Source organism: Macaca thibetana, chromosome 8, assembly GCF_024542745.1.
Source record: "Macaca thibetana thibetana isolate TM-01 chromosome 8, ASM2454274v1, whole genome shotgun sequence".
NCBI classification, from domain to species: Eukaryota; Metazoa; Chordata; class Mammalia; order Primates; family Cercopithecidae; genus Macaca; species Macaca thibetana.
The window spans coordinates 10,654,782-10,681,678 of NC_065585.1; the positions used below are offsets into that span (position 1 = coordinate 10,654,782).

At 48.9% G+C, this 26,897-nt stretch overlaps 1 protein-coding gene across 5 annotated transcripts in view; it reads left to right on the plus strand.

Moving 5' to 3' along the window:
- The window catches only part of ZFAT (zinc finger and AT-hook domain containing), a 235,157-nt gene extending 216,652 nt beyond the window's left edge, over window positions 1-18,505 (plus strand). For 4 of the 5 annotated variants that reach the window (XM_050801563.1, XM_050801562.1, XM_050801564.1 and 1 more), the window contains one exon: window positions 18,036-18,505. In XM_050801563.1, the coding sequence (XP_050657520.1) occupies window positions 18,036-18,275 (240 nt within the window). In that variant the 3' untranslated portion in view covers window positions 18,276-18,505. The remainder of the gene's footprint in view (window positions 1-18,035) is intronic. The other variant, XM_050801566.1, reaches the window with a different exon arrangement.
- Window positions 18,506-26,897: the final 8,392 nt, after the last annotated feature.

Sequence of the window (26,897 nt, forward strand, 5' to 3'; positions counted from 1 at the left end):
TCTGATATTTCCACAAGTTTCTTGCACATAATGCCCCCTCAGAATACCCTTATTTTTGTCCTGTATAGGTATGTATTTCTGGAGTTAGCAATTTATGATGTTTTTTACAAACCACATTCATTTATGCCTTTTCTTTCGTCTATAAATTCAGGATTGTGTTTGCTGTTTCCCTTTGTTTCTGACTTATACAGCTCCACTCCTCACCTAGGGTTGTGAAAGCAAATGTGCTTGCTTGTTAACCTTGTAAAATGGTGCTGCCAGTCCCCCTTTTGAGAATGAAAAGGAAGCTATTACTTGGTTATAATTTAAGCAGTGAGTGAAACCCTAATCACTGGAAAAAATAAGGCTCCTTCCCCAGAGCTTCAACACACACAGGGGAATATTCTACCTGCAAGAATCGGCTGCAGTGTTCTTTTTTCATTCTTGTTGTTGGGTTGTATTTGGATTTTTGTCTGCAGTCCTCTAATTCTAACAATAACATGGAGTCTGTGAATTTCTGAGTGGAAGGGACCGTAGAAGATGTTGGCCGTTTGGGAGGAAATAATGAATTGCACCCCTTCCTTTGTTCTTGAGGTATGAAAGCATCTGAGAAACAAGACATGAGTGAATCAGATGGTAATGAGAACAACAGGAGAGGAAGAGGAATTGGAGACCAGTTGAGCCATCTAGTCACAGGCAGGGCTGGGCAACAGCAGGGCAGCTCTTCCTAGAAGGGCAGTTGCTTGCCCGTAGCACATGGAGTCTCAACCCGATGGACCCAGGACTCCCACTGAATAATGACTACCTTATAACACTCCTTTTACTCTCTTGAAATGAGTACATTCCTACACATGCGTGACTTAAAAACAAAAAAGCAGCAACAAAAAACTCTAGTGTCCTAACTGAAATAACGAGAAGTAAATGGAAAGTTATTAATAATAAAATAATAAGAAATTGAGCATTTTAATATTCAGACATGACAATACCAAGATATAGTGGTAGGCAGGACGATGGTGCCCCAGAGATGTCCACGTCCTTATCCCCAGAACCTGCAAATATGTTAGGTTTTACATGGCAGGCGGGAATTAAGGTTGCTAATTAGCTGAATCCAAGATAGGGAGATTATCCTGGATTATGCACATGGGCTTACTGTGATCACACGTGTCCTTAAACAGGGAAGAGGAAGGCAGTAGGGTCAGAACCAGAGCGATGACATCATACGAAAGACTCCACCAAATGTTGTTGGCTTTGAAGATGGAAGCAGGCCACAAGCCAAGGAGGTGCAGGGGCCTTTAGAAGCTGGAAAAGCCAAGGAGGTAGATTCTCTCCTAAGGTCTCCAGCCGGGAACACAGCCCTGCTGAAGTGTTGATTTTAGCTCAGTGAGACCCATTTCAAACTTCTGAACTCTAGAACTGAAAGATGATACATTTGTGTTGTTTTAAGCTGCTAAATTTCTAGTAATTTGTTAAAGCAACAATGAGAAAATGAAATAAAAACATAACGATGTGGTCAGGAAACTAAACCCTTTCCTTACTCTTTATACGAAAATTAATTCAAGGTGGATTAGAGACTTTTTTTTTTTAAATTTATTTATTATTATTATACTTTAAGTTGTAGGGTACATGTGCATAACGTGCAGGTTTGTTACATATGTATACTTGTGCCATGTTGGTGTGCTGCACCCATCAACTCGTCATTTACATTAGGTATAACTCCCAATGCAATCCCTCCCCCCTCCCCCCTCCCCATAATAGGCCCCTGTGTGTGATGTTCCCCTTCCTGAGTCCAAGTGATCTCATTGTTCAGTTCCCACCTATGAGTGAGAACATGCAGTGTTTGGTTTTCTGTTCTTGTGATAGTTTGCTAAGAATGATGGTTTCCAGCTGCATCCATGTCCCTACAAAGGACACAAACTCATCCTTTTTTCATGGCTACATAGTATTCCATGGTGTATATGTGCCACATTTTCTTAATCCAATCTGTCACTGATGGACATTTGGGTTGATTCCAAGTCTTTGCTATTGTGAATAGTGCTGCAATAAACATACGTGTGCATGTGTCTTTATAGCAGCATAATTTATAATCCTTTGGGTATATACCCAGTAATGGGATGGCTGGGTCATATGGTACATCTAGTTCTAGATCCTTGAGGAATCGCCATACTGTTTTCCATAATGGTTGAACTAGTTTACAATCCCACCAACAGTGTAAAAGTATTCCTATTTCTCCACATCCTCTCCAGCACCTGTTGTTTCCTGACTTTTTAATGATCGCCATTCTAACTGGTGTGAGATGGTATCTCATTGTGGTTTTGATTTGCATTTCTCTGATGGCCAGTGATGATGAGCATTTTTTCATGTGTCTGTTGGCTGTATGAATGTCTTCTTTTGAGAAATGTCTGTTCATATCCTTTGCCCACTTTTTGATGGGGTTGTTTGTTTTTTCTTGTAAATTTGTTTGAGTTTGAGTTCTTTGTAGGTTCTGGATATTAGCCCTTTGTCAGATGAGTGGATTGCAAAAATGTTCTCCCATTCTGTAGGTTGCCTGTTCACTCTGATGGTAGTTTCTTTTGCTGTGCAGAAGCTCTTTAGTTTAATGAGATCCCATTTGTCAATTTTGGCTTTTGCTGCCGTTGCTTTTGGTGTTTTAGACATGAAGTCTTTGCCCATGCCTATGTCCTGAATGGTACTACCTAGGTTTTCCTCTAGGATTTTTATGGTATTAGGTCTAACATTTAAGTCTCTAATCCATCTTGAATTAATTTTCATATAAGGAGTAAGGAAAGGATCCAGTTTCAGCTTTCTACTTATGGCTAGCCAAATTGTCCCTGTTTGCAGATGACATGATTGTATATTTAGAAAACCCCATTGTCTCAGCCCAAAATCTCCTTAAGCTGATAAGCAACTTCAGCAAAGTCTCGGGATACAAAATTAATGTGCAAAAATCACAAGCATTCTTATACACCAGTAACAGACAAACAGAGAGCCAAATCAGGAATGAACTTCCATTCACAGTTGCTTCAAAGAGAATAAAATACCTAGGAATCCAACTTACAAGGGATGTAAAGGACCTCTTCAAGGAGAACTACAAACCACTGCTCAGTGAAATAAAAGAGGACACAAACAAATGGAAGAACATACCATGCTCATGGATAGGAAGAATCAATATCGTGAAAATGGCCGTACTGCCCAAGGTAATTTGTAGATTCAATGCCATCCCCATCAAGCTACCAATGACTTTCTTCACAGAATTGGAAAAAACTGCTTTAAAGTTCATATGGAACCAAAAAAGAGCCCGCATCTCCAAGACAATCCTAAGTCAAAAGAACAAAGCTGGAGGCATCACGCTACCTGACTTCAAACTATACTACAAGGCTACAGTAACCAAAACAGCATGGTACTGGTACCAAAACAGAGATATAGACCAATGGAACAGAATAGAGTCCTCAGAAATAATACCACACAACTACAGCCATCTGATCTTTGACAAACCTGAATGAAACAAGAAATGGGGAAAGGATTCCCTATTTAATAAATGGTGCTGGGATTAGAGACTTAAATGTTAGACCTAAAACCATAAAAACCCTAGAAGAAAACTTCAGTAATACCATTCAGGACATAGGCATGGGCAAGGACTTCATGTCTAAAATACCAAAAGCAATGGCAACAGAAGCCAAAATTGACAAATGGGATCTAATTCAACTAAAGAGCTTCTGCACAGCAAAAGAAACTACCATCAGAGTGAACAGGCAACCTACAGAATGGGAGAACATTTTTGCAATCTACTCATCTGACAAAGAGCTAATATCCAGAACCTATAAAGAACTCAATCAAATTTACAAGAAAAAACAAACAACCCCATCAAAAAGTGGGCAAAGGATATGAACAGACACTTCTCAAAAGAAAACATTCATACAGCCAACAGACACATGAAAAAATGCTCATCATCACTGGCCATCAGAGAAATGCAAATCAAAACCACAATGAGATACCATCTCACACCAGTTAGAATGGCGATCATTAAAAAGTCAGGAAACAACAGGTGCTGGAGAGGATGTGGAGAAATAGGAACACTTTTACACTGTTGGTGGGATTGTAAACTAGTTCAACCATTATGGAAAACAGTATGGCGATTCCTCAAGGATCTAGAACTAGATGTACCATATGACCCAGCCATCCCATTACTGGGTATATACCCAAAGGATTATAAATCATGCTGCTATAAAGACACATGCACACATATGTTTATTGCGGCACTATTCACAATAGCAAAGACTTGGAATCAACCCAAATGTCCATCGGATTAAGAAAATGTAGCACATATACACCATGGAATACTATGCAGCCATAAAAAAGGATGAGTTTGTGTCCTTTGTAGGGACATGGATGCAGCTGGAAACCATCATTCTTAGCAAACTATCACAAGAACAGAAAACCAAACACTGCATGTTCTCACTCATAGGTGGGAACTGAACAATGAGATCACTTGGACCCGGGAAGGGGAACATCACACACTGGGGCCTATCATGGGGAGGGGGGAGAGGGGAGGGATTGTATTGGGAGTTATACCTGATGTAAATGACGAGTTGATGGGTGCTGACGAGTTGATGGGTGCAGCACACCAACATGGCACAAGTATACATATGTAACAAACCTGCACGTTATGCACATGTACCCTAGAACTCAAAGTATAATAATAAAAAAAAAAAAAAATCAGGAAACAACAGGTGCTGGAGAGGATGTGGAGAAATAGGAATACTTTTACACTGTTGGTAGGACTGTAAACTAGTTCAACCATTGTGGAAAACAGTGTGGCGATTCCTCAAGGATCTAGAACTAGAAATACCATTTTACCCAGCCATCCCATTACTGGGTATATACCCAAAGGATTATAAGTCATGCTGCTATAAAGACACATGCACACGTATGTTTATTGCAGCACTATTCACAATAGCAAAGACTTGGAACCAACCCAAATGTCCATCAGTGACAGACTGGATTAAGAAAATGTGGCACATGTACACCATGGAATACTCTGCAGCCATAAAAAAGGATGAGTTCGTGTCCTTTGTAGGGACATGGATGCAGCTGGAAACCATCATTCTCAGCAAACTGTCACAAGAACAGAAAACCACATACCGCATGTTCTCACTCATAGGTGGGAACTGAACAGTGAGATCACTTGGACACAGGAAGGGGAACATCACACACTGGGTCCTATTGTGGGGAGGGGACGGGGGGGAGGAATAACATTAGGAGATATACCTAATGTAAATGACGAGTTAATGGGTGCAGCACACCAACATGGCACATGTATACATATGTAACATACCTGCATGTTGTGCACATGTATCCTAGAACTTAAAGTATAATATAATAATAATAATAATAAACCTTACGATGTGGTCAGGTGCCTTCTCCTAAGCATAGTGTCCACTCTGGGTGCACCAGCCACAGGCACAGGCTGAGAGCACGTTGTGACTTGAGGGTGAGGCCGCTCATGTGAGCAGCATTGCTGATGCTGCAGGACTTTCCTAAAGAAAATGAAGTGCAGTCTTCCCCCGCTGGAAACAGCAGTTGTGTTTCTAGAAGAATGCAGCACACAGACTCTACTCTGTGTTTATACAGGAAACAGTTAGGTTCTAGGTTCAGAGCATCATAAATAAGGTTGTTGCTATTGTTTATTTTTACCCTTGTGACTATTTGGGGGAAAAATTTGGAAGTCATGGTGAGAACAGAACAATTATTGGTTGTGAGGGACATCCTGACACATTGTTACCCACACCTGCAGCTTTCAAGAAGATCTCTACAGGGGATGGAGGGTTCTGCCGCTGAGGTGCACTGGCTTCAGGCATGGTGGAGGAGGAGAGCTCTAGGCAGGGGGAGGACAGCAGGGCAGACAGGAGGCCAAGCCACCGGCTTGCGTTTCTTCTCCAGGCCCTCTGAGCGAGGTATGTGAGAGGGCGGCGGGGAGGCAGGACGTGCCTCTCAGACATCTGAAAGGGTGGGAATTCCTGCTTTATGGACTTTACCAGGAAGGGGTAAAGGGCAGACTCTCCTGTTAATTCCAGTGTCCATCCTGAGGAAGAATCCAGCATGATGGTCTTGGAGCAGCTATTTGCGTAACTTTAGCAATGGGGAGTTGGTTATGTCCATTCCAGACAGCAGCCCACTGTTTTCTGTAGCCTCTCTGTCAGCCCTGGCCCCTGCCAGAACCAGCAGTACATCTGATGGCCCCTCATGTGATGGCCCCTTGTGTATTTGAAGGCACAGGGCATCTTTTGGGCCCTGCATCTTCTGTTTTCTAGGTCAGATATCTCCAAGTACCCCAGCCATTTTTTTTTTTCTAGAACTGGTCAGCCTTCTTGGAATATTGACTGATGAGTCTTTAGTCCTCTTCATGGTTGAGCCCAGGCATGGGCTCCAGGGGAGGTCTGAAGCCGATGGCAGTTGGAAGAGATTGGGATGGGACTTTGTCCCTCTTTTCGGTGTACTCTAAGCTGCCTTTACAGTGGCCGTGCTCACCATTCACTCACCTTGATCTTGGTGCCACCTCAAACCCCTGCATCTCTTTCACATGTCTACTCTCAGATTCTGTGTCTCCCATCTGTGTGTGTGACATTAGGTGGTAAACTGAGGCACAGACTTTTGTGCTGATCCACATAACTAAGAAGTTGCTTAAGGGCTCTTGTGGTTTCAGACCTAGAGTGAGAAACAGCATGGCCTGGCCGGGCTAGCCCTGTGGGGAGGCGAGGACTGGAGCGCTCTGGCCTGCATTTCATGGTGGAGCCGACTGGTCCCGCAATGCTCTGGACGTGGAGTGTGTGTGAGAGCAGAGTCTGGGCTGATGCCTAAGCCTTTTGGTTTGAGAAGAGGGTGGATGGTGGTGCCTTCTACCAAGAAGAGGACAGAGGAGGGAGGAGCAGGTTGGGTTGGCAGAAAGTGACTAGTTCCATTTTGGCTTCGTTAACTTAGAAATGACTATTTGACACCCACGTGGATATGTGTAGTAGGAAATATGCTATGCACATTTGAATTTCAGGGGAAGGGTTTGGTCTAGACATACATTTGGGAGTTGTCAGCCTAAAGTCGGTATTTGAAGCCATGAGCCTGGCTGAGATGATGGAAGGAAGGGATGTGGAGAGAGAAGAGCCTGCTGGGGCTGAACTCTGGGGCCCTGTGCCACTTAGAGGTCCGAAAGCGGAGACAGATGCGGCAGAGATGGAGAGGGAGCAGCCAGGGAGCAGGGAGGACGCTGAGGAGGGAGCTGCACTGTGGGGCAAGTGAAGAAAATGGCCCAGGAGAGGAGCAAGGGAGGGCTGGAGGCTGCAGAGGCTGCAGAGGCTGAGCAAGCAGCAGACTGAGCTGTGAGAGTTGGGCTGGGCCAGGGTGGCAGTCACTGCACTTTGGAAGAGGGCAGGCCAGGGGAGCACTGGGCCTAAGAGCCTCCTAGAATGGGTTGAGGAGGATGGGCACAGCTCAGATAGACTATAGAGGCTCCTCTGCCGGTCCCCATCACTACACCCTCTTGCCATGTTCTGGCCCGTCCTCTTCACAGGATACCGGGCTGTCCCTGTTCTCCCTACCTCCAGGCTTTCTGTTTCCTCTTCCGCATAGCCCCCTCCTACACCTCAGGGGAGTGAGCGTGGGGGTCTGATCAGGTCTCTGCTGTCTAATAGAGAGGCTCCAATTAATTTCAGAGTAAAGCTAAAATTCCTGTAAGATCCTGCATGATCTGGGTCCTGATGGTCTCTCTAGTCTTTTTTCTTTCCTCTTTGTTTCATCTGTTCCCCCTCCATACACCCTCCCCCTGCCACTTGTTCTGTGCTCTGGCTATACTGAATTTCACTGCATCTTGTTCTGTGCTCTGGCTATACTGAATTTCACTGCATCTTGTTCTGTGCTGTGGCTATACTGAATTTCATTGCATCTTGTTCTGTGCTCTGGCTATACTGAATTTCACTGCATCTGTCCAGCCCTTGGGCTGTTGCTACACCCTTTCCTCTGCCTGGTGCTTTTCCCCATCTCTTTATACCTCCTCCCATTCTTCAGGAATCCCACAGTGTTCTAGACCAGGACCATCATCTTCAGGAAACCATTCCTGGCCACCGGCTGCTTCCCACCCCACCTTCCCCCGAGCCTGGCAACCCAGGACAAGCCCCCTGTCCTTTTCTCTCCTGGACTGCAGCCTGTTGGGGGCAGGGACTGTGTCTGGCCTCATGGTTCTGTTTCCAGCCTCCACCAGAGCATCTGACACACGCTAAATTCTCAGTGGACAGACAGAAGAGAGAGCCCAGAAGTTGTCTGAAGTATATACGGGAATTGAGCACATGAGAGATGTGACACTGCAAAGCAGAGAGTGGGTGGCTTTCAGAGATGGCTTATTCAACAAATGGCCCACCTCTTAATGGTGTCTAAACACAGAGGCCACCTCGATTCATCTTGCAAATCAGGTGCTGATGTTATGTAACTGCACGTTCGTAACTCCACCCAAGAAAAGTGACAGCTTTCCAGTCTAGCAGCTCAGCACAAGCACTGGCCTTTCACACCTGTTCCCCATGTTAGCCTTGTTTTCTATCCATCTTCTGCTTTCCCAGTCACTTCTGGCCCCAGAAAACCAACCTGCCCATCTGCCAACTTCATTAGCAAAGAAAGGGCCACCGAATGCTCAGCATGGGGGCGCTGTTTACCTGTACGAAGGCCCCGCTGAGCAGCGTCTGGGCCGTGAGGGGCCTCCCGCAGTCAGACCTCCACTCTTCTTTAGACGTCCCCCTGGAACTGGAAGTGCAGTGCCTGAGCTGCCCTGCTTGGGGTTTTCGGCATTCGCTCTCTAACTAACTCTTATTCCTGTGGTTGCTCAATATGGAGGTCAGGTCCTGGTGGGGCGTCTTCCCTCCTCTTCAGCTGTGCCTCATCTGGTGGTCATTTGAGCGAGACCCCCACTCTGCACTCTTTATCCCAGTGATTCATTGGAGAAGCAGCATTCACTGTCACCATTGTGCCGGGAAGGCGAGGGAGAGCACGACACAGGTCGCGCCTCCTCAGAGCGGCATAAAGTGCTAGCTGGGATCCAGTGCTGCTGGTGTATAACAAGAGTCAGCACAGCGTTGTAAGGGGGCACTGGCGGAGCCTCCTGGAGGAGAGGGCGTGGACCTGAGTTCTCAAGGGCAAGAAGGGATCTTTGGGAAAAGATGGTGGACCAGCACAGTTGGAAGTTCAGAGGCGAGAGAGCATGTGTGTTCAGTAACCAAAATTGAGTGTGGGGGAGGGAGTCAGGCAGGGAGGGCCTTGCCTGTCCAACAGGGGAACTTGCACTTTGTTTTGAAGGTTACAGGAAGCCGTGAATATTATAGAGAAGGCTGTGGGCTTTGGAGGTTTTTGACTTGGTTTCAAATTCCAGAATCACCTGTTACTAGCTGAGGGCTCACATCAACTCTCTGAGCCACCCCTTCTTCTCAAAGGGATGTGATGGGAATCCCCTCTACCCTGCCTTCCTCAGGGCTCCATGAGAATTACAGGAGGTATGGGATCCACAAACACTCTGTAAACTGGGAGGGGCCGACCTGTTCAGGTCATTATGAGAAGTGACTGTAAACCAGGGGACAAGTAGTGTCACAGGCCACAGAAGAGAAAGAAGGAAAGGAAGTGTGAGCGAGGAGAGATTTCTTCTACCTATTAGGCCTTTGTTGAGATTTAAAGATGGAGATACCCCATTGTAGCAACAGACACAAAGCCATGCCCATACCCACGTGCATGTACACACACATATCACATCCACGTATGTGCGCAATATTCATGTACACACACAACCATAAACCTCCACATACGCATGGATATCCACGTAGACAAGTGCAAATATATGGACACATACAGACCCATATACATGCACATGTACATATGCACATATGGACACACACCTGCACACACCGATACATACATGAACACACATATATACACAGGCACGCCCATGTTCCTGCACACAGGCATGCATGTGTACATAGCAAACCCTCACACACGCCCCTCACCCCTGTGCACACTGCCTGCATCTTGCCTTCGACTGGCTCCTGTCTTTGCATCACTGCCTCTCCCATGCCTGATCTCATCAAGTCCTGCTCATCATGGTGCTCACTGCATTCTCTGTGGTGATGATCTTGACAGTGGCTGTGTTCTCCTGGTGGCTTTCTGTGTTCTGTCTGCCTCCCCTGAAGCCCGGAAGGCCGGATCTGGATCTGGGGCTGCCTCCCAGCAGGTTCTGAGAACTGATCCTGAGAACAATAGGAGTGCCAACAAGAGGAGAAGAAATTGTGGCTTATCTGTTCATTTCCTGAGCCACAGCCCCAGGTGCCTTCCTCTTCAAGGACATTAATGACATCTGCGAGAGGGCTGTTCTCCAAGACATGGTTTAATAAATAGGGACCTGATTCAATTTATTTAAAAATGGATTTGAAACATGAAGGATGCCTGAAGCGAAACAACCTCCTGATGGTGGTGGCGATGGTGGCAGAGATGACGGTGGAGTTTCTTTCCCCTGAAAAACTTACAGGATGATCCTGTCCTAAAGAGACCCCCAGCTGGAATTCCCGAAGTGAAGGCAGTTCATCTTCCTCCCAGTGCCTGACGGAGGGCACAGGCTTGTGGGAGGGCACTGGGAATGTGGGCAGCATCTAAAGGCAGCTGCACTGGCGGCAGCTTTGTTTCAAAGGTATACAAACCCAGTAAGAGGGTAACTGATGCCATCCCACTGTCATTGTGGTTTTTCATTTTAGGGCCATCAGGGGTTTTATTTTAAATTTCTTTATTCTTCACTTATTTGTGTGTTGGGAGCTAAGTTCAAATAATTAGGTAGGTTTTGCGTGGTCTGATAGAACCCTGGAAATTCCAATACCCTGTCATGACTGAACAGGCAGGCGGCCCGAGCCCCTCTGCACAGGCACGTGGGGAACTCACGCCCCAGGAGGTTCTCCGCACTGTGTTTTAAAAGCTGTGATGCCAATTTGTGTTGTTTATCATTTTCTACCAGCAGTTTTAAAAATTGTTACTTTAAATACCCAGCTATAAGAACATTTTCCCTTTCTCGTTGCCGCCTCTGTGGGATTCAGCCATGAGATTCAGCTCTCTCTCCTCTTAATGAGTCTTTGTCATATTTTGATGTCCTTGAATGTGTCCTGGGGCTGTTTCAATGTCCTGGGGAGGGGTGTTGGTGCAGCCTCTGACACAGAAGGACCTATGTTAGGGGATTGGGTTTCAGAGGCTCTCGGCCAGGTTATACACTAAGGTCAAGTGTCCCTATGGGCCGCTGCCTTCCCCACAATCTTCCTGTTCAGCAAGACACCTCCCCATCAGTGTCAGGTGAGGAGGGGTTGTCCTTCCTGCTTCAGCCAGCCTCCAGGTGTTTTTGAGAACATCTTTCCCAGGCAGAGGGTACTTTGACAGAGGAGTCCATCAGTGCCTTCTCATTAGAGAGGAAAGAGAGGTATGAAAAAAGACTGTGCTAGGGTCAAATGCAGGAGGCCAGTGGGAGAATCAAGAAGATTGCATGGACTCTGACACTGCAGCCTCCTGCTTGGCCACGCCCAGAGCTGTGCACAGTGGCCTGGTTGCTGCAACCATCAGGCTCAGAGGCCTGGGGGAGCAGGGGGGAAGCAACTATGTAACTCCCCAGGACCCTCCCCAGAGCCCCCCAGGGCAGCTTGTCATCCTCCCCTGTGTCTCCCCTCCTCTAAAGCTGAGACACTAAGACTTCTTAGGGTGCTGTGAAGACTAAGTACCTAATACACGTAAACTCTTCACACAGCACCTGATCCACAACAAGCACTTCTTATTATTCCAGATTGTAATCTCCGAGCCCTAGGTCTGTCCAGATGATAATGTCTCCATCATCATCAGCATTGTGTGTTTACTGCTTTCTTCGTTCATCCAGGGATGTTCCCAGCTGCTCTGGAAGCTGAGGCGGGAGGAACTCTTAAGTCCAGGAGTTTGAGGCTGCAATGAGCTGTGATTGCATCACTTTACTCCAGCCTGGGTGACAGGGTGAGACCTTGTCTCAAAATAATAATAATCATTACGACTATTATAAATAATATTATTATTCCAGGGAAAATCTACTTGGCGTTCTTCTTTGCCCAGGTGCCATGCTGGACATTCTGGCTGTGTTCTTCCAGTAACCAAAGTGCTTTGTGGCTTGTTGTGAAGTTGCCTCGTGCAGGCTGGGGAATTTTGCAGACCAGAAGTCAAAAAATCTGTGCTCTATTTCCAACAATGAGGCCCTGGGCAGTTTATTTTCTCTGAGCCTTGACTTCCCTTCTGTAGAATAAGGTGATTAGACCTTTGGGACTTTTGGAGCCAAAAGGGACTCTCCTCCATAGACAGTGCACCGTCTTCCCTACTTTCACATCATCCGGGGGGCTCCTGCCAGACAGAGTTTGAACCAAGGGCAGGCAGTTTGCACCAACCTAAATCACCATCACCCACTATGTGCCTACCAAGAGCGTGGCACTGGGCTGGCTACGGAGGAACCAGCGCTGTACTTGCTTCTGGGGAGATCTGTGCAGAGATAGATTGTAAAAGCCATTGTGCACGGGCTCCTCAGGGCACCCTTGGAGCACTGTGGGAGCAATGCAGGACCCACCTTCCTTAAGGAGGGTTTCCTGAGCTAGAGGAACTTCTGGGATTTTCTTAAATGTTGGGGGAAGAAAGCTTAACCTGAGAGGAATGGGTTTTACAAAGGAAGTGAGGAGAGGAGCTGGAGGAGAAGGAGAAGGCAGAACAGGCAGGGGAGTAGGAAAAAAGCAAGATAATGAGGCAGCCAGAGCCATGCCCGCTACATGGCACACAGCGGAGTATCCATCGACGTTTGCTGGATGAATGGATAGTGACGGGTTAAAGCCAAGGAAGACGTGGGGTCTCAAGGGGAAGCTGCCCTTCAGCATGAAGAGAGCCCAGCAAAGTGCCGGTCCTGACAGTGATCTTGTCCAGACTCCAGAACGCTGGAGACAGCAGAACAGCAGAACACAGTGCCCGATTCAGTGAATCATCTGCACATCCCAGGGGTTAAGGGTTTCTATCAAGCTATCTATGCTGCTGCTAATTTATCTGATAGATGTGTTAGATACAGCATTTGGGGGAAATGGAGTACTCATCTCAGGATAATGACCCTGTGAACGCCGTATTATTTCTGTGGCAAAGAACAATTTTAAGCCTGTGCTAATAGATTAAGCTACTAGAGTGATTATTTTGAACAAAGAGAGTTGTTGAGAGTTCTACAGCCAGCCTGAGACTAATCAGGAGGAGTAAAGAGTGATAATTTAATCATATCAACTCATAACATGGGATCCTAATAGTCGCTGTCACACTACACCAGCTGAAGGAGGTCTCTGAACCACCCAGACTAAGTTCCAGCTTTTGCTACTCTTTCTGGCTGTTTGACCTTACAGAAGTCACCAGGCCAGGAGGAGCTTCAGCGCCCCCATTTATAAAGTGGGAACACAAATGCCCAAGGCACAAGACATTGTGTGTGAAGAATCGGGACAAGGCGTGGGAGAATGTTCAGTAAACTGCACGTGGCTGGGTGGATATTGGGTGCCATGGGAGCCAGGAAGGAGGCGCGTGATTTGTAAACACTGCCTGAAAGCAAACAGAATGTGATCGTGTACCACGAAATGCACAAAGGGGTGCACTCTGCAGAAAGCCTTATGAACCCCTTCTGTAAAGCAGCTCCTTCATCCTCTCCCTCCTTCATCCTCTCCCTCCTTCATCCTCTCTACACGTTAGCTTTTTGTGACATGGACATCTGTGTGGGCAGCGTCTGCAGGGCCAGCAGAGCCACTCGTGAACACTGGGGAGAGTGTAAAGGAGGCCCACCAGCAGGCTGCAGGGAACCTTCAGGAACCCTGCGTGTCTTGGACGTTCAGTAACACGATAGGGCAACAGCGTGCCTCCCTGTCACATTTGTGCACACCGGGAAGCCTGCTCTTTGCAGGACTTGTGAAATACGCATTACCATTGCCTCCGTCGCTTTTTCTGGTGAATTAAGCCCAAAGGATGATGTTGGGAAACTTTTTTGTACTCTGATAATTAGCAGTGGGTGAATTTCGAGGGGATTCTGTTGGACAAACCCTGGAGGCTGAAAATTGAAAAACCAAAACAAAATAAATGGAGAAAGGTTATCTTTAAATAGATTTAATACTTAGAAAAGATACTACGGGCAAATAAATGTAAATATTTAGAGGGATAATGAGAGAGGCATACTTCTCAGAAAGTCTTCTCACATTAGGCAAGTTTTGATTCATAAATGTCACAGATTGGATGACGCAGGGCCCTTCTTTGAAAACCTTTAGTGCGTTCCTTTGTAAAATAAAGGCTCAATCTCTCAGCTCATGACCAAGGCTTTTCAAGATCCACCTGTGAACTTCGTTTCAGGCCTCACCTGCTGCTTCTCCCCCAAATGCCTTCTCTCCTGTGTCTTTTGCGCAGCCCTGTTCTTGCATTGTTTGACAGACATCCCTGAATGCCTCCCGCTTGCAGACAGAGGTATGATCTGGAGCTCAGGAGTGATGGCTGGAGTCTGGCTCAGCCGGGAGTGAAAGTGCCTGGGGGGTCAGAGAAGAAGTCAAGGTGGGAGACCCAGGAATCCTCTAGGCTTTGTGATGGGCAGAAGGAGAAGGGCAGTGAGTGACCCTGCAGTCTGGGAGAGGGCGCGGAGCAGAGCCCAGTGCTGGGGAGGAGAGTGGTGAAAGCAGCGAAGAGAGCATCTCATGCTGGGTGGTAGAGAGGGCTCTGGAAGGGTGAAAACGGGACTCTACCCAGTGGGTTTGGTGACTGGGAGGTGGTTGGTGGCCTTGGCAGGGCTGTCAGGAACACACCTTTTCTTTGCTCACTCTCTTCTCTTGCCTGTGATGTCCTTTCCCACCACAGACCCTCTGTGGCCAATGCCACCTTCCAAGAAGTGGTCCCAGGTGCTGCTGCTGCAGAGTTATTAACACATCGTTTACCTTCAGGTCAGGCACGCTGGCCTCCTGCGGTGTCTATGGGCAGTAGCCATTTCCAGGCCAGCGAGGGACCTCCTGTTTCCTTCCGGTTGGTCCTAAGAACTTGGAGTGTGTCCCCTGTGCTGCCAGGGGACAGGAGGCTGCAGCCTGTCCTCCTAAAAGGCCTGGCCCTGGCATGGTTCTCCTTGTCCTTGGCAGTGACTTCAGCCACTGTCCATACTTGGGCATTGTGGTGTTAGTGTTTTTAAAGGGTGAGAGTTGTTAGCCAGTGGAAAATTTCCATCAGTGAAGGAGTCACTGTCCTCTTTAGGGTTAGCTTCGGTGGCAGTCACTCTGTCCACAGAATGGTGCCACGGCCCAGAGCCTGTGTTAAAGCTCATGGATGGTTTGTCTCCCTGTGTTGTATGTGGTCTGTTCCCGGAGTGTGGAGGGCTTGCTTGCACGTGTGAGGCCCTGGGGACCTGGGTGTAAACCATTCCCATCCCCTCACCCTTTCCTTTGTGTGGCATTTACTGACAGGTAAGAGGAGAAAAGATTAGCTGCATGTTGCCTCCCCTTTCCCAGTCTTCTGTCAGGTTCTCTCTTGCAAAGTGAAATAAATTAATGTTTACTTCTAAAATCCTGGTTCATGGTATATTTTCCCAGTTAAATGAAATGGAAACAAATGGGAAAAGATGAAAAAACAGATCTCAGTTCACTCTAAAAAAACAAATCAGTCTAAATGTATTGATAGTTTCCACTCAGAATAGCTCTCCAGCTCTGGGTGAATTCTATCCGTCCAAATCAAAAGTTCCTTCCAATCCATAATGTTGGAACCTCCGGAGCCCAGCCTGGAGGAACCTTTTCCATTTTTCTCTCTGAATGAAACATGACCCACCTGTTGACACAGCCCTTCTCACTCGCGGAGACAGGAATAATCACAGGGTTAGGATGAGACCCTCCAAGCCAGTTGGGCCCTCCCCAGAGAGAGCACAGATTCAGAAGAGGCGGGGAGCGGGAGGCCACCCAATGCCAATTGCAGGCCAGGAAAGGACCTGGACGTGTCGTGAGTGGGACCTCATGGAGGCTGCCCGAGCGCACTTGCTGCTCCCTACACCTCCTGGGAGTCATTGCTCCCCGATCTGCCTGGAGCCCATCCCTATGCCTCCCCTGGCACCCCAACACTGGCACAGGCTGCCCTGCAGGAGCCCAGCTACTCTACAGCACAGTCATTCACTGTGCCCTGTGCCTGCACCGTGAGACTCGGCTTCCTCAGAGGACTGTGGTTTTCTAGTGCCCAGCGTGGCATCTGACACCTAGTGGATCATCAGTCAGTGAATACTGAGCATATGCTGTGCGCCAGGCAATCAGCTTGGCTCTGCGGAAACAGTTGTGACCAGGCAGACATGGTACTGCCCTTGTGGAGCTTGCAGTCTACTGGTAGCTGGTAAGATGACAGAAGTTCTGTAGGTGAAAGAATGAGTGATTGACATATGCTAGAATACTGCTCTTCCAGGCAGCAGCAGGTATTTAAGAAAGTGTGATCGAGGCCGGGCGCAGTGGCTCATGCCTGTAATCCCAGCACTTTAGGAGGCCAAGGCGGGTGGATCACTTGAGCTCAGGAGTTCAAGACCAGCCTGCGCAATATGGAGAAACCCTTTTTCTATCAAAAATACAAAAATGTATTAGGTGTGATGGCATATGCCTATAGTACTAGCTACTTGGGAGGCTGAGGCAGGAGGATGGCTTGAGCCCAGGAGGCGGAGGATGCAGTGAGCTGAGATCGCACCACTATACTCCAGCCTGGGCAACAGAGTCAGACCTTGTCTCTAAAAAAAAAAAAAAAAAAAAAAAAAAGTGGTTGAATGAGCGAATGAATGAAGGAATTGAAAGGTCGGTGCTGTTATTGAGCACCCACTTTGTATACAGAATCTCCTTCCATTCTCCCAGGAATCCTCTGGAGAACACATTTTAGTCCCTGTTTTACAGATGAGTAGACTGAAGGTTGTGGGCAAAAGTGTCTTGCCCAGGCCTCATAGCTTAAAAATGGTGGAACTGATGTGCGAAGCCCCGTCAGCGCAGCACAGAGCACATGCTCTCTCCGCCTTGGCATTCAGACTCACCTGGAAATGAACGGGTGTCCCTGACACCCCTCTGTAAGTCCGAAGGCTCTCTTATCCTCCAGCTAAGTAACTCCAGGCCCCTTTGCTTTCCTCTTGTGTCTGTTTTCTAATCCTTCACTCATTTTTGCAGCTCTAAGATCTCAATTCTGTGTCTTTTGTTTCTCATCTCAAGGTCAAAGACAGTTGTTATTTAAAAACAGCCCAGAGCTGGCAGCATGAGGGATGTGGGGTATGAGCACCAGCTGGCATTTGGATCTTGCCTGGAATCTGGCAGCTTGGAGCTTCAGAGAAAGGCCTGGCCATAGAATCCATGAGGTCCCGTCCCCTGACTGATACCCAGAAGACTCCTGTCCAGCCCTGTGGCAGTGAGTTTCTACCAGCAGCCTTCCCCCAAATAGTTAAGGCATTAGTGTTGCTGGATGAAGGACACCTGGGGAAAATCAGGCCTGCCGGGCCTTTGCTGCTTCCTAGTGTGAAACAGATCTTCACACAGAGGCAAGCTCCCTGAGTGTGGAAACATAGCCCAGGATGGACCTCATGCCTTTATCACTGCCATATGGACCGCTATAAATTTCTAGGAGCACCCCCCAACCGCTACCCCTGACACTTGCAGTAAATAACCCCCACAAGGCCTTCCAGCCCTCATTCTCTAGGTAGCCCCACACCTCCTGGAAGCCCCGGGAAGCAGCTTGGCATCAGGAAACAACCTTGGACTCTGGATTTGAACTTGGGTTCCACCATTTGCCACAGCTGGGGACCTGACCATGTTGCCCTACACTGCTGAACCTCATTCTGATCGTCTGTAAAATGGGCATGAGAGCACGCACAGCCTTGTAGAGAGGATCGGTGGAGAATGGACGTGCTCCCACAGTGCACTGGTTGCTCCTAAGCTGTAGTTGTGACTTTCTTGTTACGCTGGACCGGGAAGTAGGCGCTGTGTGACCTTTCTCTTGCCCTTCTCCCACAGGTCACCGAAGAGGAGCCCAGCTCCAACCACACGGTCATGATCCAGGAGACGGTCCAGCAAGCATCCGTGGAGCTTGCCGAGCAGCACCACCTGGTGGTGTCCTCCGACGACGTGGAGGGCATTGAGACGGTGACTGTCTACACGCAGGGCGGGGAGGCCTCGGAGTTCATCGTCTACGTGCAGGAGGCCATGCAGCCTGTGGAGGAGCAGGCTGTGGAGCAGCCGGCCCAGGAACTCTAGAGGACATGTGGCATCGGATGGCCACAGGGTGGGGCTGCCAGGCTCTGCAGGCACCCAGGGTGGGGAGGCCGCCCTTCCTGCCCGACCCACAGAATGGTGCTCTCCTTTGCCCTCCCTGCCCGGCAGCCTGATGGGACTCTCCTAGTCCAACTTGGGGTGGGCAAGGCAGTCAGCATCACCAGCAACACCACAGAACCCTGTCCCCAGCATAGACACACACCCCCTGACCCTTACCATCTGCTTCCTGAAAGACTTCAGCGTCAGCTCCCCTACACATGCCCCCACGCCTTCACCCCTTGCTCAGGATTCAAACAGAGGCTCCCAGTGCCCCTCAGCATCTTCCCTGAATCACAGCCCCAGCTCCTTGACCCCCATCTAGGTGCCAAATGTTCATCTGCAGCCGCTCTGCAGCCTGGTGAGAGGGAGACAGCCATCGCGTAGAAAGTGACCTTACGGGTTTTTAATCACTGCTGAGTGGGGTGGGCGTAGTGGGATTGTCCTGGCTTTGTTGACAAAGTCCCACTTCCCTGAGTATCGAGTGCCCTTGTTATCAAGTGAGGTAAATTCACCCCATCACAGGGTCTCGCCCTACCATCCTGGAATTATTTCGCTTTTAAGATAAATGCACTATTTCACTGTTCGCCTCTCATTCTAAGGAGGTGAGGTGGATGGAATAAAAACAGTTCCTGTCTAATGCTTTGGTTCCTCAGGCGGAATGGCTTACATTTCCCCTTCCCAAGTTGAAATCTTGAATTTGGGGCCGACCCAGAAGGACCCCATCCAAACCCAGGCCCTTAAAATGCAGACGATGAGGCTCTTTCCTCTGCGTCGAGGTTTGCTTTGGAAACTTTTTGAGGTTAATGATCTCACCTTCCATTTCCTGGCAAGCAGCATTTGATTTGCTGCCAGCCGAGAAGTGGCAGTGCCCTCTTCTCCACTGTGTATTTGGGAGGAGCAATGCACTGACCATCAAAGGCGTCATAACACAGGACTGTGTGACCAAGGTTTCTAGTCTGGGTGCTCAACATAGATGCCATACATTTGGAACTCCTGCTCTGTGCACAGCATTGTGGGGGCATTGACTTGAGTCCTGCTATACCCAGCCCAGCCCTGGGGTGTCTTGACATTTCTCACACCCTGACGTCAAGGTTTGCTTCCTCCGAGAACCCTTTCTTGCAATGAAATCCGATGCAAGTTCAGAAGCAAATAAAAGAGTAGCCGCCCTGTTGAAGAGGGCAGAGTTTATTTGGCTCTCCCTGTTACCAGCCCTCTCACCTCACCCCAGCAGGGCCTGAGGGCACCTCCTGGGGGAAGCTTAAAAGCTGCTGCTCTGATTCAAGTAGGACAGTGACTCCTTGCCTTAAGCAAGGAAGAGGGAGAACGCTGCTGGCTTGGGATGAGTTAGGGAAAGCTTCACGGCGGAGGTGACCTGTGATAGGGCCTGGGAACCTAGATGGGCTTTGTACCTCCAGAGATTGGGGTGGGAGGGAGCGAGAAAGGAATTCCAAAGAAGAGTCACAGCGCCCCCTGGGGCGGGCAGTATCCGAGATGAACTTAAGCCATGAGCATTTGTGTTTGTCTGGGGGCAACTCTAAAGGGAAGGGCGGAAAGATCAGCAGAAGCCAGATCCTAGAAGAGCAGGGATGCGAAATGGTGGATGTGGATTTTACCCTGTACGCTGTGGGGCAGGCAGTGGCATTGGATAGAGGAGGGGAAGGGCGAGGAGGTCAGGGTGGTTCTCCAGAATGGGACATCTTGCCCATGCATCGGCGTGGTCTGTGGTGAGATGGGTGAGTGCCCAGCTCGCAGGCAGAGGACCTGGGCTCCAACCCTGCTCTGTCACTTATCCACGTGACCTTGCCATGCCACCAGACCTCTCAGCCTTAGTTTACCCATCTCTGAAATGGGTCTGAGGATAATTGCTGACTCCTGATGATTAAGAGGATTAAATGAGTGAAGCCTCTGAAGCTGTTAGAAGTGTCCTGGCGCACACTCTGGAAATATCACAGATTGCTTGTATCCCTGGCATGGGGGTCTTACACCTGAGTATCCCTCAGACTCCTCCCTCAAGGGCATAAGGTAGCGGGAGAGGGGGGCCATGAAGGTGACCTGGGAGGACTCCCAGGGTGTGCTCCGTGCTCTGAGCAGCCTGAGTGCGGAGCCTGCCCTGCCTGGACACGCAGACCCTGTGTATTTACCTTCCCTTCCCGCCTCCTTGGATTACGAGGAAATGCAGAAAGCTGAGATGAGACATTGCCAGTGGTCCTGGCTGACCAGGCCTGGTGGGTGTGTGGGTGGGGCAGGCAGCAGGCCTGGTTCTCCGCGGTTCTTTCCTGGGGAGCTGATGCTGGGCTCAGAGGGGAAGCTTTCAAAGCCAGTGGTCCATGCATGTGACTGAGAGATGGAGCTTCTCACTGCTCCCAACCCCCTTGGCTGTTGTTCTCGGGTGCTTTTTGACCCCAGGTATTTTTTTGTGTCAGGCAAGGTGAAAGCTTGTGCTAAAAGGCTGAATTGTCTACCTCTCTGTTTTAGAATATGTGTTAAGTACCTACTGTGTGCCAGATACCATACGAGGCCCTTTCACGGGCATCTTCCTGTTCGGACTTCTGTCCACCTGTGTCTTCCTGAGACAGCACTGGCGCTTCTGTGTTGGGATTATGGGTGTTCGCATCACAGCGACCCAGGGAGTTTGGTGCTGTTGTTAGAATTTTATTGATGGGAACTGTTAGCACAGGGAGGTTTAGTAACTTGCTCGAGGTCACACAGGAAGTGGCAGAACCAGGAATTGAGCTCAAGCAATATCTGCACTCATAACCAACGTGCCTTCTGCCAACTCTTCTCTTGCTTTTACAGCTGAGAAGACAGTGGCTCAGTAAGTAACCTGTTTTGGGGGGCACTTGAGGCTAGAAAGGGATGCGTGTGGGACTTGAACGCAGGTATGAAGTTCTTGTTCCCCCAGGTACTTTTTACCCTCCCTGCGCTGTCCTGTTTGTCTGTCAGCCCTGACACCAGGAAGGCAGTGCAGGACCAGGACATGGAGGACAGAGGCGAAGTGCCAGATTGACTACAGGGAGCTGAAGCCCAGGGCCATGTGGCCAAGTGTGAGCAGAAGTCATTGCAAGGACAAGAGACTGAGGGCTGGCCCAAGGTCAGAGACAGGGTGGAGGCACGAGATGGGGACCAGCCCAGAGTGCTCTGTAATGCTTCGGCTGGGGAGGAGGCCAAGGCAGCATTCAGCTGGCCTCGCCCTGGAAGAGCCCTGGCACTTCCCACAGACGCACCTTCACAGATGACACCCACCTCGCACGTGGATGGGCTTTGCCTCTGTCATGTGGACAGGGCTACAGGCTCACATCTACTGAGGGAAGGGGAGAAGGGCAGTTTTTGAATGAAAGAGCTGAAGCCCAGGCAAGACAGACCTGGCCCAACCTCACTCTCAGCAGGTGTGTCAGTTTGGGCAGGCTGGACCACCTCTCCCCCATTAGCAGTGGGGGTGATAAGATAACAATTGCTGCAAGGCACGGATGCTCCTTGTACATCAGGGACTTGCAAAGGACTTTCTGTTCATTGGGTATTTGCTTCTCAGGACAGCATTGGGAAGGGTGGGTGTTCTCACCCAGTGCATAGATGTAGAAGTTTATCAAATAACCGTAGTGTTAGAATTACTGGGAAGATGTTTGTGATGTGCGCAGCACAGTCTCTGGGATGGAGGAGAGGCTCCACTTAATAGCGCTCAAACATGAACATGACCTTGCAGCCTGGCTGTGCAACAGCAAGTTTGAGATGCGTTAGTTGCTCTGAGTTTCGCATCTTTAAGGAGACAGTGACTCATTGTATAACCTGTATCTATGGGGCTAATTTGACAAATTAATTTTTCTTGTAATAAGTATTTAAAATTCATTAACTCTTGTCACTGATGATTTTCCCCTTGTTCTTCAGTTCCATCTTTCAAGGCTGGAGAAAAAAAGACCATTTGATTCCAAATCCATCTCCCCACTCCACCCCTTTTAAAGTTCAAAATGAACTGTCCATCCTGCCCTTGGATGAAATCCAGGATTCCATCAGTCTCCCCACAGTGGGAATAGTTTTAGGTCATAGTGGGAAATCTTTGGCAATCAATTAACTAGACTAATACTCTGTTGGAGGAAAGGGGAAAAGTGCTGGGGGGGAGACTTAATTTACCATGCATCACAAAATATTCCAAGTACATTATTTTCAAGGCAGCTCAGCCCTTCTCTTAGCCATGACGGGGACATGTTTGGGTTTGATTTTTAAAATTCTAATCTATCACTGTCACCATTCCTGCTGCAATTTAAGGCTTCGGTGGTTTGTGGTAGATAACAGTTGTTATACTTCCTGCAGGCTAAGAAGGCAGTGATGGTTTGGTTTATTAACTATCACAAAGCAGACAAAAGGGAGAAGAAAGGTCTGTGTAGACAGAAGGAGGCTGTGTCAGGCCAGAGGCCACGGGGGAACCAGACTGGAGAGGGGCCCCAGCTGCCTCACCTCCTCCATTCTGCACCTCTTTCCTGAGCATCCAGAATCACACCTATGGGTCATAGAGAGATGCCCCAGACAGCAGCCCTGACCCCAGGGGATTGTCATGGGCCAGGTGAAACTGATAAAGGAGGTGCAAGTGACAGAACTGCCTGCAGTGAACACTTAGGTCACATGCAGGTGCCTCGAGGGCAGTTGGCCTCAAGAGACAGATTCTGCAGGGCCTGGGGGAAGGGTGCTCACCCAGCTTCTGTCCTGTGTAGATCATAGCATTATTGACTGTAATAATTAATAGAGTCCACCCAGGCTAGGCGTATCTAGAAGCCTATCAGCTGGCACTCTGTAAAGAAGAAGTGTGGATAATCCCAGCACTTTGGGAGGCCAAGGCGGGCAGATCACAAGGGCAGGAGTTCGAGACCAGCCTGACCAACATGGTGAAGCCTTGTCGCTACTAAAAATGCAAAAATTAGCCAGGGGTGCTGGTGGCACACCTGTAATCCCAGCTACTCAGGAGGCTGAAGCAGGAGAATCCCGGGAGGCGGAGGTTGCAGTGAGCTGAGATCACACCACTGTACTACAGCCTGGGCGACAGAGCGAGACTCCGTCTCAAAAAAGAAAAAAAGAAAAAAAAAAGTGTGGATATGTTGTGAGCGACTGAATCGTGGCCGTGTCTGAGGTCCGAATCCCAGGTTGGAGTCATCAGTTCACCCCTTAAGAGCTGGGAACATCGCATGTTCTCTCTGAGCCTCAGTTTTTCCATTTCTAAAATGGGGGTCACAGTAGCACTTTCCTCATCAAATTGCTGTGAGGCTTTGATAAGATGATGCATGCCAGTTTTCTGGCCTGTGCAGGCATCCAAGGAGGGTTAATTCTTACAGTCCTTGTGAGTATTGCCATCATTTGTATTCTATAGCAATCATGTTGGATGCATGAGTGGCAGAACAACCTGGAGGCCGAGTTCCCTGGCAGGAGCCCCAGAGGCTGGGGGGGCGTGGAAGGGGCTTCTGCATTGCAGTGATGAGGAGCGACGGTCAGAGAGCGACGTGAATGCAGAGCAGAGACTGCGAAGCAAGGCCAGAAGGCCAGGGCCGGCGGGACCGAGGGAGACAGTCATGCTACTTCGTTTCACAGGTGAGCAAACTGAGGCTCCAAGAGGGCAAGGGGTTCCCCTGATGGCACAGGGCAAGTGACTCTCTGAGACACTCCTGCTTGGCCCCATTAGTGAGGCGTGTGTCTTCAAGGGTCTGAGATTCCTGCCGCAGTCCCGGGAAGGCTTGTTCCTGGTGCTCCACCCTCTGAGAGCACCCTCCTTCCTGGCTGTTGCTGACTCACTGCCCAGACCTTTCGGAGAGACACCTGGGAAGGGGTCATTGCAAATCCACCCCCATTGCAAGGACAAGCCCCTCCCACTGGGGGCGGGGTCACTTGGAGCAGGTGCAGCCATCCGTGAGAAGCAGTAGCAGTCACTTTCACATCCTGAGCCCACTCAGTCCTCCCTTCAGTGTGATTCAGGCACCACGTGTCTGCAGTGCTGGGAGCTCTGGCAGCCTGCAGAGGGAAGGGACCCTAAGCCTTGGACCCTGTCGGGCCAGAAGTCCACTTGGCCCACCAGAACTTTAAAACCTGTCCCAAAGTGCCTTGTTTATTTGTGGTAAGCAAAGATTTTCTTGGAGTATCTAGAAACCTAAAGCTATTTGTTCCCTCTGTTCTTCCCCTTATCTGTCCCTGGCCTTCCTCTATAAGTCTCTAAAGTGGGAGGTTGATACTGAGCTACCAGTAGAGGGGAAGACTGTATGAGACACACACATAATCACACTGGCAGAGGATGCACGCCTGACCTGGAGCAGCCACCAGCATCCCACTCCTGGTAACAGAGCCATTTCTCAAACAGGGGCTGATCACATGGAGGGCTGGAGCACCTGCTCCCCTCATGCGGCATCCCCAGTCCACACTGCTCGGCTCCCTAGGTAACACAATGTTTGCTGCATCTCTAGAATGTAACATGTCTCCTGGAGGTATTTTCACATAGCCAAAATCTACAGGTTGAGTGCAGTGTAACTGGGAGATTTTTTTTGACCGAAGCCCTAGGAACTGTCAGGCGCCTTAAGTGTGCGGAGGGTGATCCCACTCGCTGCAGGCCAGACAGAAAGACGAAGAGGACCAAGGTACACACTCCGCCTTTCGTGTTCAGGTCAGGTCCATTAACAGTATTTATTCTGCCCTCATGATGCCTGGATTCCAGAGACTCAAAAGATAAAGCTTGTACCAGTCACAGACATTCCTCCAAGTCCTAGATGACAGAGAGGGAGGACTGGAGGAGGTTGTGGTTGGGAGAATGTTCTGGGCTAAGGGGAGCAGGGAGAAAGAGCGTCCCACAGACGTTGGAAGCTAATGTGCTGGGTACGTCTGCCAAGAACCCTGGATCTGAACAGCAGCTCTTCACTTTGTAGGGCCACTTACCTCTTTGCGGGCTCTGATGAAAGCCATTAACCTACTCCCCAGAAAAATGTGTACACACACAAAACTTGAGCACAGTTGTAGGGCGTTCTTGGGCCCCAAGTGAAGGATTTTTGATCTAATTTAAATTAGTTGTGCAGCTTTGGGCAAGTCACTTGAGCTGCTGGCACTGCAGTTTCCTTCCAGTGAAGGGTGACCATGACAGTGAGTGTTCCCTGAGTGCTGATTACGCCAGCCTCAGCTGCGGGGCTCCCCTACCCACGCTGACCGACCCCAGCTGGCTGCCAGCAGAAGGTGGATGTGGGGGACTCATGGACTGCCCTGAAGAGCAGAGGAGTGTGGCCCTTCTCTGCTTCTGTGATGGCCCCACTTTATAGCCTGGGCGGTGAGAAGAGAACAAGTTTTGAACTCAGAGGAACCTACATCCATTCCTTAGCTCTACTAGCTGTGTGCCCTGGGACACATATCCCTTGATTTCAGAGCCTCAGTGTCTTCATCTGAAAAAGGGGGGTAGTAACATGCTTACAGATGTTGTATAAGGTCTATTACCTGCCTAGCACCTCACCTGACCCAGAGCAGGTGCTCACCTGAGTGTGACGGCATTTTCTAGGGAGCCAGGAGCTGTGGTCTCTTTCCCCATCTCTGCCGTGGACTCTCTGAGTGGCCTTGCATTGTTTGGGCCTCAGTTTCCCTGGCATACAGTTAGGGGTTTGGAGTTGGAGGATCTGTGAGGTCCCACCCAGCTCTCATGCATTCTGGGGTGGTGGTAGCCCTGGAGAAGGAATGTCAGCTCAGTATGGAGGAATCTGGGATTGGGGTGATGGATATGGAATGAAGCTCCATTCCACAGCTCGCTGGCTCCACAGCCTCAGGCAGTGTGCTCAGTCTCATTGAGCTTCAGTTAGCTCGTTTATAAATGGGGATGTTTGCACCATCGGTAGGGTTGATGCAGTATTCTACACCTTGTCATCTAGGATTCTTAGCACACAGCATATACTCAGTATTTGGTAGCTGATACTACTCTGTTTGCTCAAAGACAGTGTTTTGGTTTTTCGGTCCTTGGAGGATTCTTGATAGAGTCATGGCCTTCTGCAACCATGTAGGGTTTGGCAAATGTTTTTGGTAGAGCCAGGTAGATACTTTGTTTTGTTGGCCACATGGTCTCCACTGTAACTATTCAACAGCGCCATTGTAACATGAGAGTAGCCATAGATAGTATGCAAATGAATAAGTATGGTTGTGTTTTCATAAAGCTTTATTTATAAAAATAGGTGATGAGCCAGATTTGGCCCACAGACCATAGTTTACTGACCCCTATCATAGGTGCTCTGGTCTACAGGGCCAGACTCACAGAAGTTTCCAGGGTATTTGTGTTTTATTTTGATTTCCACCCACCAAGCGCTTTTACACTCATAATCAAATTTAATTTTTACAAAGGGCATGCCATTTTAAAGAAGAATAAACTGAGGTCCCTGGTTGAAGAGTAGAGACCTTTCTGCTATGATGAATGGGAGATGGGAGGGGATGGACTTAACCAAGATCTTATTCTGCCCCTGGTTCTGCATGTGACCCTGGAGGCACCCCTCTTCACTCTGGGCCTCTGGGCCTCAACTTCTACTTTGTGGAAGGGGCTTTAGGGTGTGGCCACATCCTTTTAGCACCTTTGTG